General features: G+C 40.4%; 1 protein-coding gene across 1 annotated transcript in view; it reads right to left on the bottom strand.

Moving 5' to 3' along the window:
* Positions 1–15,439, bottom strand: part of PTPRQ (protein tyrosine phosphatase receptor type Q) — a 199,396-nt gene that overhangs the window by 108,231 nt on the left and 75,726 nt on the right. The window contains exons 26-31 of the mRNA XM_054027278.1: positions 13,094–13,266; positions 10,596–10,806; positions 8,384–8,533; positions 8,091–8,270; positions 6,832–6,939; positions 1,903–2,184 (exon numbers count right to left, since the gene is read on the bottom strand). Of these exons, the coding sequence (XP_053883253.1) occupies positions 1,903–2,184; positions 6,832–6,939; positions 8,091–8,270; positions 8,384–8,533; positions 10,596–10,806; positions 13,094–13,266 (1,104 nt within the window). The remainder of the gene's footprint in view (positions 1–1,902; positions 2,185–6,831; positions 6,940–8,090; positions 8,271–8,383; positions 8,534–10,595; positions 10,807–13,093; positions 13,267–15,439) is intronic.

The raw sequence follows: 15,439 nt of genomic DNA, 5'->3' as shown, positions 1-15,439 counted from the left end.
ATTTATGTCATCATTAAGACTTTGGTATCTAGGTTCCTACTGACTTTTAAAAACAAATGACAGATTATATTAGCTAACGTTCAGCTAAGTAAGCACAAAGTAGTTTCACTTTCAGGACATCATATTGTCATCTTTACCTACCCAAATGGACACAAGCCAAAATTTTCAAATGTGAATGCATAAAGTTAGACTCCAAAATACACACATAGGAACCTCTATCAAAGTGGCCTGCTTTTCAGAGTTGCTGGGTACCTGTATTTCCCACTAACTTCATTTCTTTGTTTCCTCTTTCTCCATCTTGATAAATACATCACCATGGTCTAACTTCCTTCTCTTGCAGTTGCTACCATTCTATTTCCCTTCTCCTATTTATTTCCAAAATCCTAGAGCATGCTGTTCACTCTCATTGCCTTGACTTCCCCTTCTTCAGATGATCCCTTCCAATTTGGCTTTTGTCTTCCCCATTCCAATACAACTTCCCTTATCAAGGTAACTAATTTCTTATTTTATTGGCTCCCCACATACCCTCCTGTTCCTCTGTATCTCTAAGAGATCTGTGCAGTCTCTTCTTCCATGTCTCCCTTTCACTGTGACCTTATCTATTCCCAATCATTCACCCACCGCATATATACCAATTATTCAAAATCACTCCTCTTCTATACTCCTGACTAGAACTAGTAAAAAAAAAAATCAGGAGCTATTTTGTTTAAAAAATGTATTTTTGTGCTCCAAAACTATTTATGAATTTGATGAATAATTTCTGCCAAAAAACAAATAGGGAAAAAAATTTAGAAAGTTAAAATGTTTCATTTCAACCATTTGGAAATGTTTTGTTTTGACTTTTTGTTTTGAATTAGCATTTCAAATACAAATATGGCCAATTTAAAAACAAAACACCAAAATAAGGGTTTAAAACACTTGTAACAATCAAATCAAAACAGAAAACTACAAAAAATGTTTTGGGTTGACTAAAATGTTTTGATTCACTCAAAACTAACTGAAAAACTGAAAAAACTATTTCAAATTGACCAGAAACATTTTGGTCAATTTGAAACCAAAACATTTTGAGTTTTTTGATCTGACAAAAAAATATACAAAAAATGGTTTGAGTTCAAATCAAACCAGATTTTTCTCAGCTCTGCTCCAGACGTCCCTCTTGACCTCCATCATTTCCTGCATTTCTAGCTGCCTCTCCAACATCTGCTCTTTGATATCTAATCTATTAATCTCTCTTCTCCATATCTATTGATATTTCCATTATCCTGCCCGTCTCTCAGACTTGATTTTTCTCTTTCCTTCTCCCTTCCCACCCCACCCCTAATATCTAATCTTTCACTACATCCTGTTGATTCCTTGTTAGTATCTCCAAAATCCACCCTTCTGTCTCAGTACCCACTGCTAAAATACCTTTTCCCTGCCCTGAGCAACTTTCATCTTAACTACTGTAACCCTCTCCAGTTTCATTTTACCTCTCCCTTTCCCAAAATATTTCAATAACATCAACTTATTCTCCCGCTGCTTCAACCACATCACCACCATCTATCTTTGAATTTTTTCACTGGTTTCTTTTCTCTTACCACATTAAATTCAAGTTCTTTGTCTTCAGCAACAATCCTGGCCTTTTGAAATTCCTCCTTTTCTATAAAAATGACATTTTTCTTGCAAGGCAGGAGAATTTGTAAAAGGCAGGGACTATATAAAGCTCTACAATACATAACCGGGTCCCATTCTACATCTCTACTCTCATTATTCTCTTCTCCCCTTCCCACTCCGTACTCAGTCTTTGCACAGGTGAAGCATTTGGCATAAAAATGTGTATTACAGTAAAATGAACTGGCATAAAATGTCACCACAGGCTATCAAATGTAGACAAATTATAGTATTTTTAAGAAATATACTCACCAGTTTCAGAAGTTCTGACAGACAGTGGAAATGATGAGTGATTCCCATGGCCAAGTCTAGTGAAAGCCCTTACGGAAATGTTGTAGAGAGTGTATGGTTTCATGCCATTTAAAAAAATACTTGTAGCTGAGGTATTTTTAATAAATAAGTCATTGGCATAATTGTACAGAACTTCATAATGAGTTATGATCCCATTAGGTTGCTCTGGTGGTGACCATCTCAAGTATATTCCTGTTGCAGTTACATTTAATACCTCTACATTCTGGGGTGGAGAGCCTGGTTCTGTAATACAGAATAAAAGGTCTTTGAATTTTTTTAACTGATCATATAATAGAAAAATGTTCCCATAAATGTATATGTTCCTAATATCTAGACATTTCTAGAGGCAGCTACAGCAATATCCAGAGCTAAAGGTGATGATATGGTCTCCCCTCCAAATCATTATCACTAAATGCTATCAGTTTTTCACCCTCATATATCTCAGAAATCCTTCTTTTCCCACCAGTAAAACTGTTGTGCAAACCTTGATCATCTTGCACTCAACTACTGCAGTCTCTTTAGACTTTCTCTCACCTCACCCACCAATCCATCAAAAATGCAGTTGCAAAAATCCTCTGTCTTGCCTACCTCTCTATGTCCAACTCTTTGTCAAATCCCCTCATTGGCTTCCTCTTGCCTTTCACATCAAAGTCAAACTCCTTATCCTTGCCTTCAGGGACCTGTGCACAGCTCCTGCGTATTTCTCTAGTCTCCTCTTTCTAAACATCCCAACCCTCTGCAGTCATCCCCTTTGACTTCTCCTACTTGGGCTTCTGTGCCTTCTTCCATGCAGCCTCCTGTGCCTAGAACCTCCTTCCTGAGCCAGACCACAATCCCTTCACCTTCTTCTTTTCCTTCAACTCGCTCCTCAAAACATACTTTGCCACAAAGAGAAACAAGAACAGTGTTGTAAATAATGTTTTTAAACGATGAAAAATTCCAAGATGTGCATTACTAAATATAGCAACCACATGACCTACATCTCTGTAATTTTTGTTCTCCGTCCTCCAACCAGTCCCCCTTTGTGTGTTGTCATCTCTCTTGCAATGTTGTAACTTGTGCAATGATCCTGCAGCCATATTCATGTATGCCCGTGTGGAGTCCCACCAACTTTAGTGGGATTTCATGTGGTGTAATGCTCTGCCCTGATGGATCTAATTACAGGTTCAGGGCCATAGACATTAGTCTAATACTTCTCTCATTTTCATCAGTTTCACAGCAGTTTAATTCCACTAGCTTCAGTGAGCTATACTGTACCACTGGAGAATAGGAAATTACCTTTAATTCCCATTTCCTGATAGTAATCTATATAATATAAGTATATAGTTTATACAGGGCCGGCTCCAGGCATCATCTTACCAACCAGGTGCTTGGGGCGGCCACTTTGGAGAGGGGCGGCACGTCCAGCTGTTCAGCGGCAATTCGGCGGATGGTCCCTCACTCCTGCTCTGAGTGAAGGACCTCCCGCCGAATTGCCGCCGCAGATCGCAATCATGGCTTTTTTGTTTTTGTTTTTTTTGTTTGGCTCCTTAGGGCAGCCAAAACCCTGGAGCCGGCCCTGAGTTTATAGGTCCTCATCAATCCACATCTCTCTCAGAATTGAGGATATTTTGCTGTTGCTTTTAATTATCTTTCCATGCCAGAGAAATCAAGAACTGGGACTTACTGTATATTGGAATATTTATGCTGGCAGCTGTGGGATCCAGAGTGGTCACCTATTACAACTGGAACCTCTTGAGTCAGAAATTCGTAAAGAAGCATTGGAAATCTCTGTGAGACCTCCAGGACAAGAAGGTTCAAGATAAGCTTTGAGATATCTGAACATTTATATGAACTAAACCTCAAAGCCCAACACTAATAATTAGAAAAGGAAATAAGGGACAAAAGAAATGTATAAATGTGACAATATTCTTTACTGTCACCATTTTTCTGCTGCTCGGGAAATAAAACACAATAGTGTTTATTATATCTTATTAAGTTTTATATGTTGCATATATTAGTAGTGACAACTACTTCAGCGGTTCTTCAATGGTAAAGATGTTTATATCTACTGCTGATTTTGTGCCTTAGTGCATGCTCACTTATGCCCACTTATATACAGCGCCTTGTGACTACATTGTGGTCATCAGTTAGAGGTCCAGACACTGCAAGCAAATGTAGCCACTAAGCTACCCCATAGCTAGACTTGCTTTCTGTGGACCTTCACACCACAGCACACAAGATTTACAGAGAGATCTTCATGGTCATCAATCACCAGCTGTATTAGGTAAACTAAATGGAAGTTAGTCACAGCGTATTTCTTTCTCTTTTCAGGGCTGTGTTTCTGAGTCAGTTCCCATGCTTCCCCTTCAACAATTATTGTGTCTCCTAGCCAGTGACTAGATTCTTTCAGAATCATATGGTGGAATCCCTTCCATCGCATACCAGGATGGCAGGACTCACTGGACTGACAACACTGACTTCATGAATTACATCGGGATGAATTTGATCGACTGTGTTTGTATACTCAGTACCACCAATCCTACCGCTTCGGGCAGTGGTTCTCAAATTTTTGTACTGGTGACCCCTTTCACATAGCAAGGCTCTGAATGCGACGCCCCTAATAAATTAAAAACACTTGTTTATCTAACACCATTATAAATACTGGAGGCAAAGCAGGTTTGGGGGTGAAGACTGACAGCTCGTGACCCTCCCAAGTAATATCCTCATGACTCCTGACTGCACTGTGCCAGCTGACTCGGGCTCATGGGACTTGGGCTAAGGGGCTGTTTAACTGCGGTGTAGATGTTTGGGCTCAGGCTAGGGCCCAGACTCTAGGACCCTGCGAGGTGGGAGGGTCCCAGAGTTGTGCTGCAGTCCAAGCCTGAACATCTACTCTGCAATCAGGCAGCCCCTTACTCTGAATCCCAGAAGCCTGAATCAGCTGGCCCAGACCAGCCAAGGGTCTCTAATTGCAGTGTAGACATATCCATAGTGGCCAAATTGTGGCTGGCCCTCTCGTAGGACCAAACCTTTCTATGTTCGTTGTGCTCTTGGTGTAGGGGTCAGTGACAGCTTCTGCTAGTGTCCCCTAAGATTCAATCTACCCAGGCATTTACCCAATACTCCTCATTGTGGTATATGAGTGCCTAAAGAAAGCCATCTCACAGGAGTGGAGGACTAAGCAGATCTATGGCCCTGATCCTCTTCATATCAACCAGTGTATCTGACTGTCCACTGAGGGGAGGAGAGTGTACTCCTAAGGGTCTGTACACAGGGTATACGCTCCCTGCACATCAGGAAGTTCCAAAATACTTTTTACCTCAGGGAGGCTCAGAATGCCTCCCTGTGATCCCTCTGGAGTGGTACAGCTCTGCACTACCTCAACGCTGGAGCTAAAAGGCACAAAGGGTTCAATACAGCTCTAATCTGATCAGATTGATGATTAGGCTACATCTACACGTGGAGCTAGGGGTGGGATTCCCAGCTTGAGTAGATATACTCATGCAAACTAGCAGTAGCACGAGCAGTGGCGGCACAAACTCACTAGAACAAACACACCCAGACCCCATGAGTATGTACTCCAGGCTGCTATCCTGGGCTGCCCCTGGGCTGCCCATGCCACCATGACTACACTAATATTTTTAACGTGCTAGCTCAATGAGAGCTAGTTTGAGTATGTTTATTTGAGCTGGATATCACACCCCTATCTCCAAGTGTAGACATATCCTTGGTGTATTTTTAAAAGAGCATCTCTTTTACTGTGGCTGGTAAAAATCCAAATAAGTTACTTCATTTTATGTTCACCATTATTGTGAAGCACTCTTGAGATGTGGCCACACAAAATTACTATTCCAGTTTCCATATGGAATTAAATAGGTAAGATTGATACTGAGCCATATCTTACTCACTTAAGGTAAAACCCACAGGAGTGAGAGTAAATGTGTGTGAGAAAGGGCCTAGGAAATGTCACAGCTTTCCCTATCCTATGTTTCCAACCAAGGTTCCCCTCAGGGAAGATCAGATTGCAGAGGGATAGGATCCAAATCCTATGCCTCTCCAGGATCTGTGTGGAAAAGAAAGACAAACTATGTGGTGTGCTGGCCCATCCATGCTACCACTTGGCCTCCCCTTCCCCTCTGGCAGCAGGACTCCCTAAAGATCTAGGCTACTATTGACGCCTGTGTCCATACAATCTACCCATTTCTCAAGGGGGTGCCAATTCTGAGAAGTTAATACTTCTAGGAACGGCAGTAACTCTTGTGTGGGCAGGGTTTTGAGAGGAGCATGCTGTGGAGAGAGGGGCCGTGCTCAGATACCACCTAGATCTACAAAATCTTGACCTGATATATAACAGTGCAAGTGGTTCCTGCAATATTATATCTTATGCTAAAATTACTGATCAATTTCAATGGATAAAGAAGCTCCACTTGTAGACAGCACATTCATCCAGGTTCCATGATCTGAGGTGGTTTCCAAATTGTTTCTGGGTGAAATTTACAATGCTGGTTTTAAGATAAAAAGCTTTTAATGGTTTAGGTTCTGGATGCCTCAGAAGCCACCTATCTTCCACATCATGATCAGAAGTTGTGGATCTTCCAAACTAATAACCCCTGGGTTAATTAGAAAGGAGCTGGAGACAGGGTATTTTCAGTGAAGGTTCTGGAGCTGCTCCCCTGTTGGTGCACCAGAACCCAAATTTGCTGACCTTCAGGTACTGCTGAAGTTTATTTCTTTCCTCCCAGGCCTGCAAAACTGGCCGAGGGAAGCAACACTGAGTGGTGGGAGAGTCTTAGTTTGAGTGGTTTTGAGAAGATTCCAAATTTTGGAAATAGATCTCAATGTGTATGTTTTATCATTTGTTTGTGCACGCACACAGTGCATGCACATCACTGCAAACAAGAGACTTACCATCTTCAGGTGTTCTCACAAAAATATCGTTCTCTTCAGACAGAGCACTTTCTCCCACTGTGGTGGAAGCTGCTACTCTCATTTTATAATTTGTATACTTTTTCAGACCTAGGAAGAGCAAGAAAAAAAAATCCTAGCCTGTGATTCTTCTTCAACATCCTCTTTTCCTTTTAGTTCACATATTAAGTATAAAAAGGGGCAATGTTCAAATAGTTTTCATAGCTATATAAGAATTTATGTAACTTAAAAAACAACTAATAGCCAATAGAGCCACAATGAGATATTCTAAAACCCACTATCTAAAATAAAATTTATGTTTGGGGCTTCAACTAATCTCTCCCACTGACTTCAACAGAAATTGATTAGCTCAGTCTCTGTACATAGCTTTAACAATTTATCCATTAGGAATCCAGTGTGTGTGTGAGCATCTATATATATTTTAGTACTTTGGTTAGTACAAACAGGTGTCTGAAAACTCACAATGGGATGCCTTTTCTTCAATTAATATACAAAAAGGTATTTTTTTAAAGTAGAAAAAGATGATAAATTTCTAACACATACTGTGTAAAAAGGTGAAAGTCATAAAAAGAACTAGCAGCACAGAAACACTGAGCCAAACTAACCCCCTCCCTTGTGAAAAGCCAAGGAGGGGATGTTCCATGAGAAAATTCCCATTAGAAATCCCTTGCAAAAATTACTAACTACCATCCCGAAGAGCCAGGATAGTGGGTTTTGCCCTCTATATAAAAGCCACTCCCCAAAATTGGCAGAGTCCTCTGGATCCACAAGAAGCTTGGGCCATTGATGCAGGGGCCCTCTCTGCCCCTGCACCAGCTCTGGCCCCGATCCTCCTCCTCAGTTTATAGGCAGAGCAAGTCCATTGGAGCCATATTGCCAGGGAGCTCTCTAGCCATGCCAGCCCCTGGACCTAGCGTTTATTACCTTTCTCAGGTAACTTCCATGGACCCAGAGGTGGGTACAATAGGTCTTCTCCCCCAGCCTGCCCACTCCTCTCTTCCAGCCTCATTGTCCCTTCCCCACCTTCTGCAAGGGGAGAGGGGACAGTGTTGCAGAAATGCTTCCCTTCCACATGAAGATTGGGGAGGAATGATCTGGACTACCTACATTTCTAAATAATCAGTTTGATAAATTTTGTATAACACAGTTGCAACTATTTTTATGAATCAGAGAAATGTAAGGCTGGAAGGGACCTCAACAGGTCATCTAGTCTACCCCCTCATGCTAAAGCTATCCCATACCTGTTATAAGGAAGCTATTGTTCGCAGTTGTCATGTGAAATGCTCTCTTTGTGTCCAGTTCCATTGCATAAATTGTATAATGAGTGATTTTTCCATTAGGATTTGCTGGAGGATCCCAATACAGCAAAACAGATGATGAGCTAATATTTTTATAATAAATATTTTGCACTGAGCTTGGAACTTGAAAAAAAAAAAGAGTTAACATGGGTGAAGGAAAGATTAAATCATGGCAAAAACTGGGGTGGAAGGAGGAATACCTTACATGAAATTATTTCGAAGTTATGCAATGTTACCTTGTTCACGTGTGCGAACGGTGAGAACAGCTGGAGGCCCTTCTCCAATAATGGTAAAAGCAGATACACTGATTGTATATTCTGTGAAAGGTATAAGTCCTTTTACTGTATATGACAGCTGTTCAGATGAAATGATGACATACTGGTTATCTGTGGTTAAAAGGAAAAAAACTTTGTTATCCATTTGTAAAATTAAATTATTTTTCCAAAGTCTAAGCTGAAGCTGTAATATTTTTGCACACACATTTTATTGTAGGCATTTCCACCTCACTTTCATGGCAATTAGAATATATAAATAATAGGCTACATCATGGCCTATAACTTACACATGGAGGGGACACTCTGTGCATGGATCTCCCCATGTTTTCACATCTGTCCCTACTCCCTAGACCCTGTAGAGGCCTCTCCACACAGTCCAAAGTCCAGGCTTTGGGATTGGGTGGACACTCAGTGGACTAAGCTAAACAGTCAGCAGGATAACTGAGGACAGGGAATGCAGATTGCCTCCCCTATAATCTGTGGATCTTGGGGTCTGTGGCCCCAAGGAGTTTGGGAAGGGGGCAGGGGGAAATGCTGATATGGAAGTACAAGGCCTCTGTGTAGATGGCCACAACCTCCCAGGACCCACAGGAATCTACTAAACTAGAGAGTGGGGCTTGCTTTCTTTTCCAGAGAGAGTGAGGAATTTCCTCTTCCTTCTCCCCAGCTAAATGATGTGATCAATCTCAAGAGCATATACTCCTGGGTCTTCTCAAGGAGATCCCTTCATGTGGGTGTTTTGGTAGGAGGGAATGAGCAGGACCAATACTATAAAACAGTGTTTCCCAAACTTGGGATGCCGCTTGTGTAGGGAAAGCCCGGTTTGTTTACCTGCCCCGTCCACAGGTCTGTCTGATCGCGGCTCGCACTGGGGGCTGTGGGAAGTGGCGTGGGATGTGCTGGCCACTGCTTCCAGCAGCTCCCATTGGCCTGGAGCAGCGAACCGCAGCCAGTGGGAGCCGCAGTCGGCCGAACCAGCAGATGGGGCAGGTAAACAAACCAGCCCGGCCCACCAGGGGCTTTCCCTACACATGCGGCATCCCAAGTTTGGGAAACACTGCTATAAAACAAAGCTAAAAGGCCAGGGTTGAATCAGGAGACTATTCAGGATATCAGGGGTATAGGCTAAACTCTGTAGCCAGCTTAGTCAAAATCAGTGCCCCATAGAGGTGTCATTACACTACTGCATTCTGAACATGCACATGAAGGGGTGGAGACAGCCTATCTGAAAATTAGGCCAAGGGTTCTTGAGTTTAGTATCCAAAAATGGAAGCATCCAAAATCAGTGGCCACTTTTGAAAACCTGTCTGCAGCTAACTGATAAATATTTTCAAGATAAAATAAATTACTTATATTTGAATACTGTATTACACCAGATGCAGACCTGAAGAACGGCTCTATGTAAGCTTGAAAGCTTGTCTCTCTTGCCAACAGATGTTGGTCCAATAAAAGATATTACCTCATCCACCTTGTCTCTCTCATATCCTGTGACAACACTGCTAAAAAACACTGCAAACCAGATGCAGGGACTTTAATGGAGCATAAATAAAATCAGAATTTAGCCCTCTGTCTTCTGTTTAAAGCTCTCATTGTAAAAATTTGGAGAGGTATTTTAAGCCTGTATCTGTCAACTAAGTCTTGTTTAATGGGTCATAAATATCCATACTTAGTAAAGAAACAATGTTCCATTGATAACGCAGAACAAGTGTATACACTAATGACATCACCATGACATGGGGGGTCATCTCCACCTGTTTGCCACCCCATAGAGCAGAGTTGTAACTTTTTGACCTATTTACCTTCAGTGACATTTGAAAAGCTATTAGTCAAAAGGATCATGGAAATCAAGGTCTGTAAAGGGCTTGGAGATATGTTAATCCCCTGCAATCACACCTGCTTTGGCAACTGTAATAACTGATTGTCTATGCAGCTTGGCTGATGGCTCTAGTGTGCTACTTTCACTAGGAAGAAGGTCAGCTGGGTGATAAGGGGCTAGTTCCTGCCTGTGTGGCATTCACAGTTGCTTCAGAAGGTTATTTGGTAGTAAAAAAATTGACTCCAGAAAATGACCCATTAATAATTTGGTTGAACTCTGTGCTAAAGATCATATTTGTGACAGTGACAGGGACCTTTTGAACAATGAGGTAGGTATAAAAATATTTTAGAATTTTACCAGAAACTGAATGTAGTTCTGCTGCTCCATTTATGGTGGGCAAGTTATCACTAGATAGACTAGTAAATGTTACTGAAGAAACTGTTTGTATCATGGGAAACATCTCAGCTGAGCCTTCATATAGTCCAGTGGCTGTTTCTACTGAATCCCAAGTGAAAGTAGATTGGATATTTTCATTTAACGTGTCTGGACCCACAGAATCCATCGAATGCTAAAGATTAAAAATACAACAACAAATAAATCACAAACCAAATATGATACTTACCGTTAACTCATTTTTCTCATATATATACACACACACAAACATACGTATAGATACATATTACATATAAATAGTATATAATAGTATGTATATATACTAATGAGATTAGATGAATATACATTATAGGTGGAGCTGGTATCAACAACTACAATTAAGGTTGCCTGACACTTCCTGTTATAAAATCTTATTTTCAATTGCTTATAACTTTGAGAAACTTTAACTATTTGAGCTGCAATCTTCAATGCTGGGTATCTGACTCAGGCTGATTTTGTTTTTTTAAGTTTCAACTAAAACTGTTTAGTACCTTCTGGAAACAGGATTAAAGGAAAACATGTTGTTTTGCTCATGTTAACAACATTCTTGCAACCATTTCATTAAGAAGTTCTAGTGTCCCCCAGCTTTGGAGCAAGGTCTCGAAACTTAGCAGGGGTGTTATTTTGAATGTGCCTTTTGAAATATCTAGGAAAATTCACCTAAATCTGGTCAAGTGAAAAGCCTTTTAAATATCTCTCTGCTTAGTAGACTTGTTAGAGTTTGGCAGCTAAATTCTGCACAGATTTCATCTGCACTAAGAATACTCCTGCCCAGGGCTGTAGGGGGTCACTGTAGCACTAAAATTGAGAGAAGGGAGACTGTCTATTTTGCATTCTCAATGCTCTGCCTGCTGGGCACGGAGAAAAAGGAGGAACAGACTGACTGGACTGCAGAAGGATAAGAAATGGGGAGGAGGGAAAGTTAATTGGGTCAGTGGCACAGGATCAAATATGAAGTAATATTCAGGAGATCTAGATTCAATTCAAGGTTCTGTCACAGACTTCCCATGTGACTTTGTGCAAGTCACTTAATAGCAGAACTTGTTGAAAGGCTAGTAAAAAAATTGTGATTTTGGGTTAAAATTTATTGAAAATTATGTGGATTTTTTTCAAAAATAAAAACAAATTCTGACCAGCTCGGTAGCTGATTGAACACCCCCAATCATTTTTTTTATATAAAAATGTAGCTGAATATTTTTTCAAATTTTAAATTTCAGATCAAAATTTCAAATCAAAGTTTCATTAAAAAAATCAGGAAATTTTGACCAGATCTACTTAATTTTTCTGAGCCTTAGTTTCTAATCTGTAAAATGGGACTAATAAAACTTTCTAAATCTCCCAGACCAAGATCTCTCTCTTATTACATGTTTCTATACTGCCTAGCACAATGGGATCCCATTCTCAGCTGGAGAAGAGGACAATACATAAATAAATGAATAATAAGACTAATAATAATGCCAACTAATTATCTGAGTTACATGTTTATTTTGAAAAATATCCTTTTTCTTGAAAATCAGTATTCCTAAACATTAAAAAAATGATTTAAGAATCACTATTCAAAGGAAATGTTATTGAAAAGTACCCTTTTCTGTGACAAATCATAAAAAAGCCTTTGTTTAGACCAATATCACTAAACACAGAGAATCAGATTCTGCCACTCTTATTCATGTTCAGTTATACCTTACTGTGTGAACGGTCCATTCATTTCAGAGTAGGGCAGGATTCAACTTGAGTACAGATGAAAGAATCTAGACCAGCAGAAGTTAAGAAACTGGCTAATAGGGATACAGATACTTTTCCAAATTAACATGGAAAAATCCACATAATATTTACTGGTACCAGATACACTGTGGCAAAATGCCTTTAAATCTTTATTGGCAAAAAGGCAGTCTTTGTCTCCTATGCTTTGCTACATTTGCTCAACTATAAAGTCAAAACCATTTTAGTGACACATGCGTGGAAGCTTTCAAGCAGTAAAAATCCAAGGTACCAGGTCTCAGAGCCTGGATCAATTGACTCGGGCTGGCAGGGTTTGGGCTGTGGGGCTAAAAATTGCAGTGTAGACATTCAAGCTTGGGCTGGAGCTTGAGCTCCCCCATCACATGGTTTCAGACCCTGGGCTCTAGCCCAAGCCCAAACTGCAATTTTTAGATCTGGAGCCCAAGCCCCATGAGGCTGAGTCAACTGACCGAAGCCAGCGAGGGCCATGCCATGGGCTTTTTATTGCAGTGTGGTTATACTCTAAGTGAGGTGAAACTAGAAACTTTAACTCTCAATTAAAAATAGAACAGGAAATAAGGGACAGCCTGAAAGGACTGTAAATTAATCAATAGTAACTAATTTTGTAATTTAAAATAAAGCCACACCAACTATCACATGAGCAAGGTAACCAAAACTGAATAGCCAAATAAAAACCGAAATACCTTAACTTTCCCTGTGAGAATTGTGTTTTCCACAGTCACTCCTGTGTCCTGAGCTAACACTTTAACCCTATATTGAGTAATGATTCCATTTGGTTGTTCTGGTTTCCTCCAAGCAATTCTTATGAGAGTGGCTTCTACTTCTGCTAGTTGTAAATCAGATACAGCACTTGGAACTAAAACAAACAAAAAACCATTAAATTAAATGTTGTTATCGCCAATACTGAATTTAATTGAACACTGCCAATTGATTTCTAAATGTTACTGTCAACTTTTTCAGCACACTGAACAAAGGCAATCTAAGCATCTATTCAGATTTTAACTGTTTATGAACTGAGTTGTTCCAGTGCAATCAACAAGTTACTTCAAGAAAATTGTATCCCACAGATTAAATCATAATTTAAAAACATACAGATAGTTATATGATATGCACTATCTTAATAGGACTGTATGAACAAGGCCAGATCCTCATCTGGTGTAAATCAGTATATCTCAATTCCAATTGAAGTCATTTGCACTGGAAGTCAATGGATATATGCTGATCTACATCAGTTTGAACAAACTTATACAAACTTAGGCGTAAATAAATTAAACATATATAAATGCATGAAATGAAAAAGTATTTGGAAAATTATAACTGAGGATGGTCCCATTTTGTGTATCACATTTTTATGAGTTTTATTTCCATTTAGCCTTTTAGTATTAATAACGATCTTACAGTGTACGTATATATCATTTAATCCTTTCCCTGCCACTGCAGGTGCCTTGGGCACTGGGGTACCTCAGTCCCTCGTATTCTCTGCCGGTGACACGTAACAGTCTAGTCTCCCTGTCTATTTCAGTCTAATTTCGGTTGTTGGGCTTAGTGAGTGGATGCTGAATGGTGTGGGTGGCCTGTGATACCGGAGGTCAGACTAGATGCTCTGGTGGTCCCTTCTGGCCTTAAACTCTAGAACTTTTTGACTCTTTACATGCAAAATAATGAACATCACACATCAGTGTCTTAACATTCCACAGAATGGTTCTCATAGAATTTGAGGCACAAAATCATTCATCCTAAAGTAATATAGATAAAAGAACTGCTAATCCTAATTCACATGAGTAGTCCTTTAACTACAAATGGGACTACTCACATAAGCGATGGTTTGTAGGTTTAGGATCAAAATTATCAATCTGTCATATTATGACGCACTTGAGAATATTTGTGTTGCCTAGCACGAATATGAATACCAAAATAAACCAGTGTTCAAATTGGAGGGGTATAACACTCACTTCTCACTTCTTCTTGCTGAAAATAAGTTAGAATAACCCATTGCTTTTAAACCAACATTTGAATATTGGAATACTATCATCACCTGCTACTTTTCCCAGAAGCAACTAAGAAAAATAAATCTAACAAATAAATAAAATAAAAGAATATGGGTCAGAGTGGGAATGCAGTTCAGGAGGAAAACACTGGTCTGGAAGTCAGGAAATCTGAATTCTATTCCAGACTCTGCCACTGACCTGCTATATGAACGTGGGCAAGTCACTTCACTTCTTCTTACTGTTTCCCCTCCTACCTTTTGTCTGTCTTGTGTATTTAGGTCCTGAACCTTGTAGTCACATTGAAATCAATGGGACTCCTTATAGTATACAAAGCTAAGCATGAAGCAAGTGGGTTGGAATCTAAGACTGAAAGCTCTTTGGGACAGGGATTATCTATTACTATGTGTTTGTACAGCACCTAGCACGATAGAGACCTGATCAATGCTAGGGCCTGTAGGCAGTGGTGAGCTGGAGCCGGTTCGCACTGGTTCGCAGGAACCGGTTGTTAAATTTAGAAGCCCTTTTAGAACTGGCTGTCCCGCAGGATACCTGGTTCTAAAAGGGCTTTTAAATTTAACAACCGATAAACCTCCGGCAGCTCCCCGCCCCGCCCCCGGCCCCAGCTCACCTCTGCTCTGCCTTCGCCTCCTCCCCTGAATGCTCCGCCCTGCTTCTCCTCCTCCCCCCACCCCCCGCTTCCCGCGAATCACCACCCCCTCGTGGGGTGAGGAGGGAACCGATTGTTAAGATTTTGGCAGCTCATCACTGCCTGTAGGCACTACTTTCCAGCAAATGTCTCAAACTTCAATAAAAGTTTGAAAGAACTGAGACTCATGGAGGTAATGACACAGAATCAGGATCAACTACTCCATTAGTCAATGAGGACCAGTGACCAGACCAGAGGACAGAGAACATGGTATCAAACCTTGTAATAAGTGTGAACCGCATCTTAATAGAGAAAGTGTGATATGAGCTATCTCTCCTCCCATTCACAGTCATATAACATTACTGTGGCATCTACAGCAATTTCTTACTGGAAAT

Source organism: Malaclemys terrapin, chromosome 1 (genome assembly GCF_027887155.1).
Source record: "Malaclemys terrapin pileata isolate rMalTer1 chromosome 1, rMalTer1.hap1, whole genome shotgun sequence".
Lineage (NCBI taxonomy): Eukaryota > Metazoa > Chordata > Testudines > Emydidae > Malaclemys > Malaclemys terrapin.
This window is presented reverse-complemented; position numbering and strand designations above follow the sequence as displayed.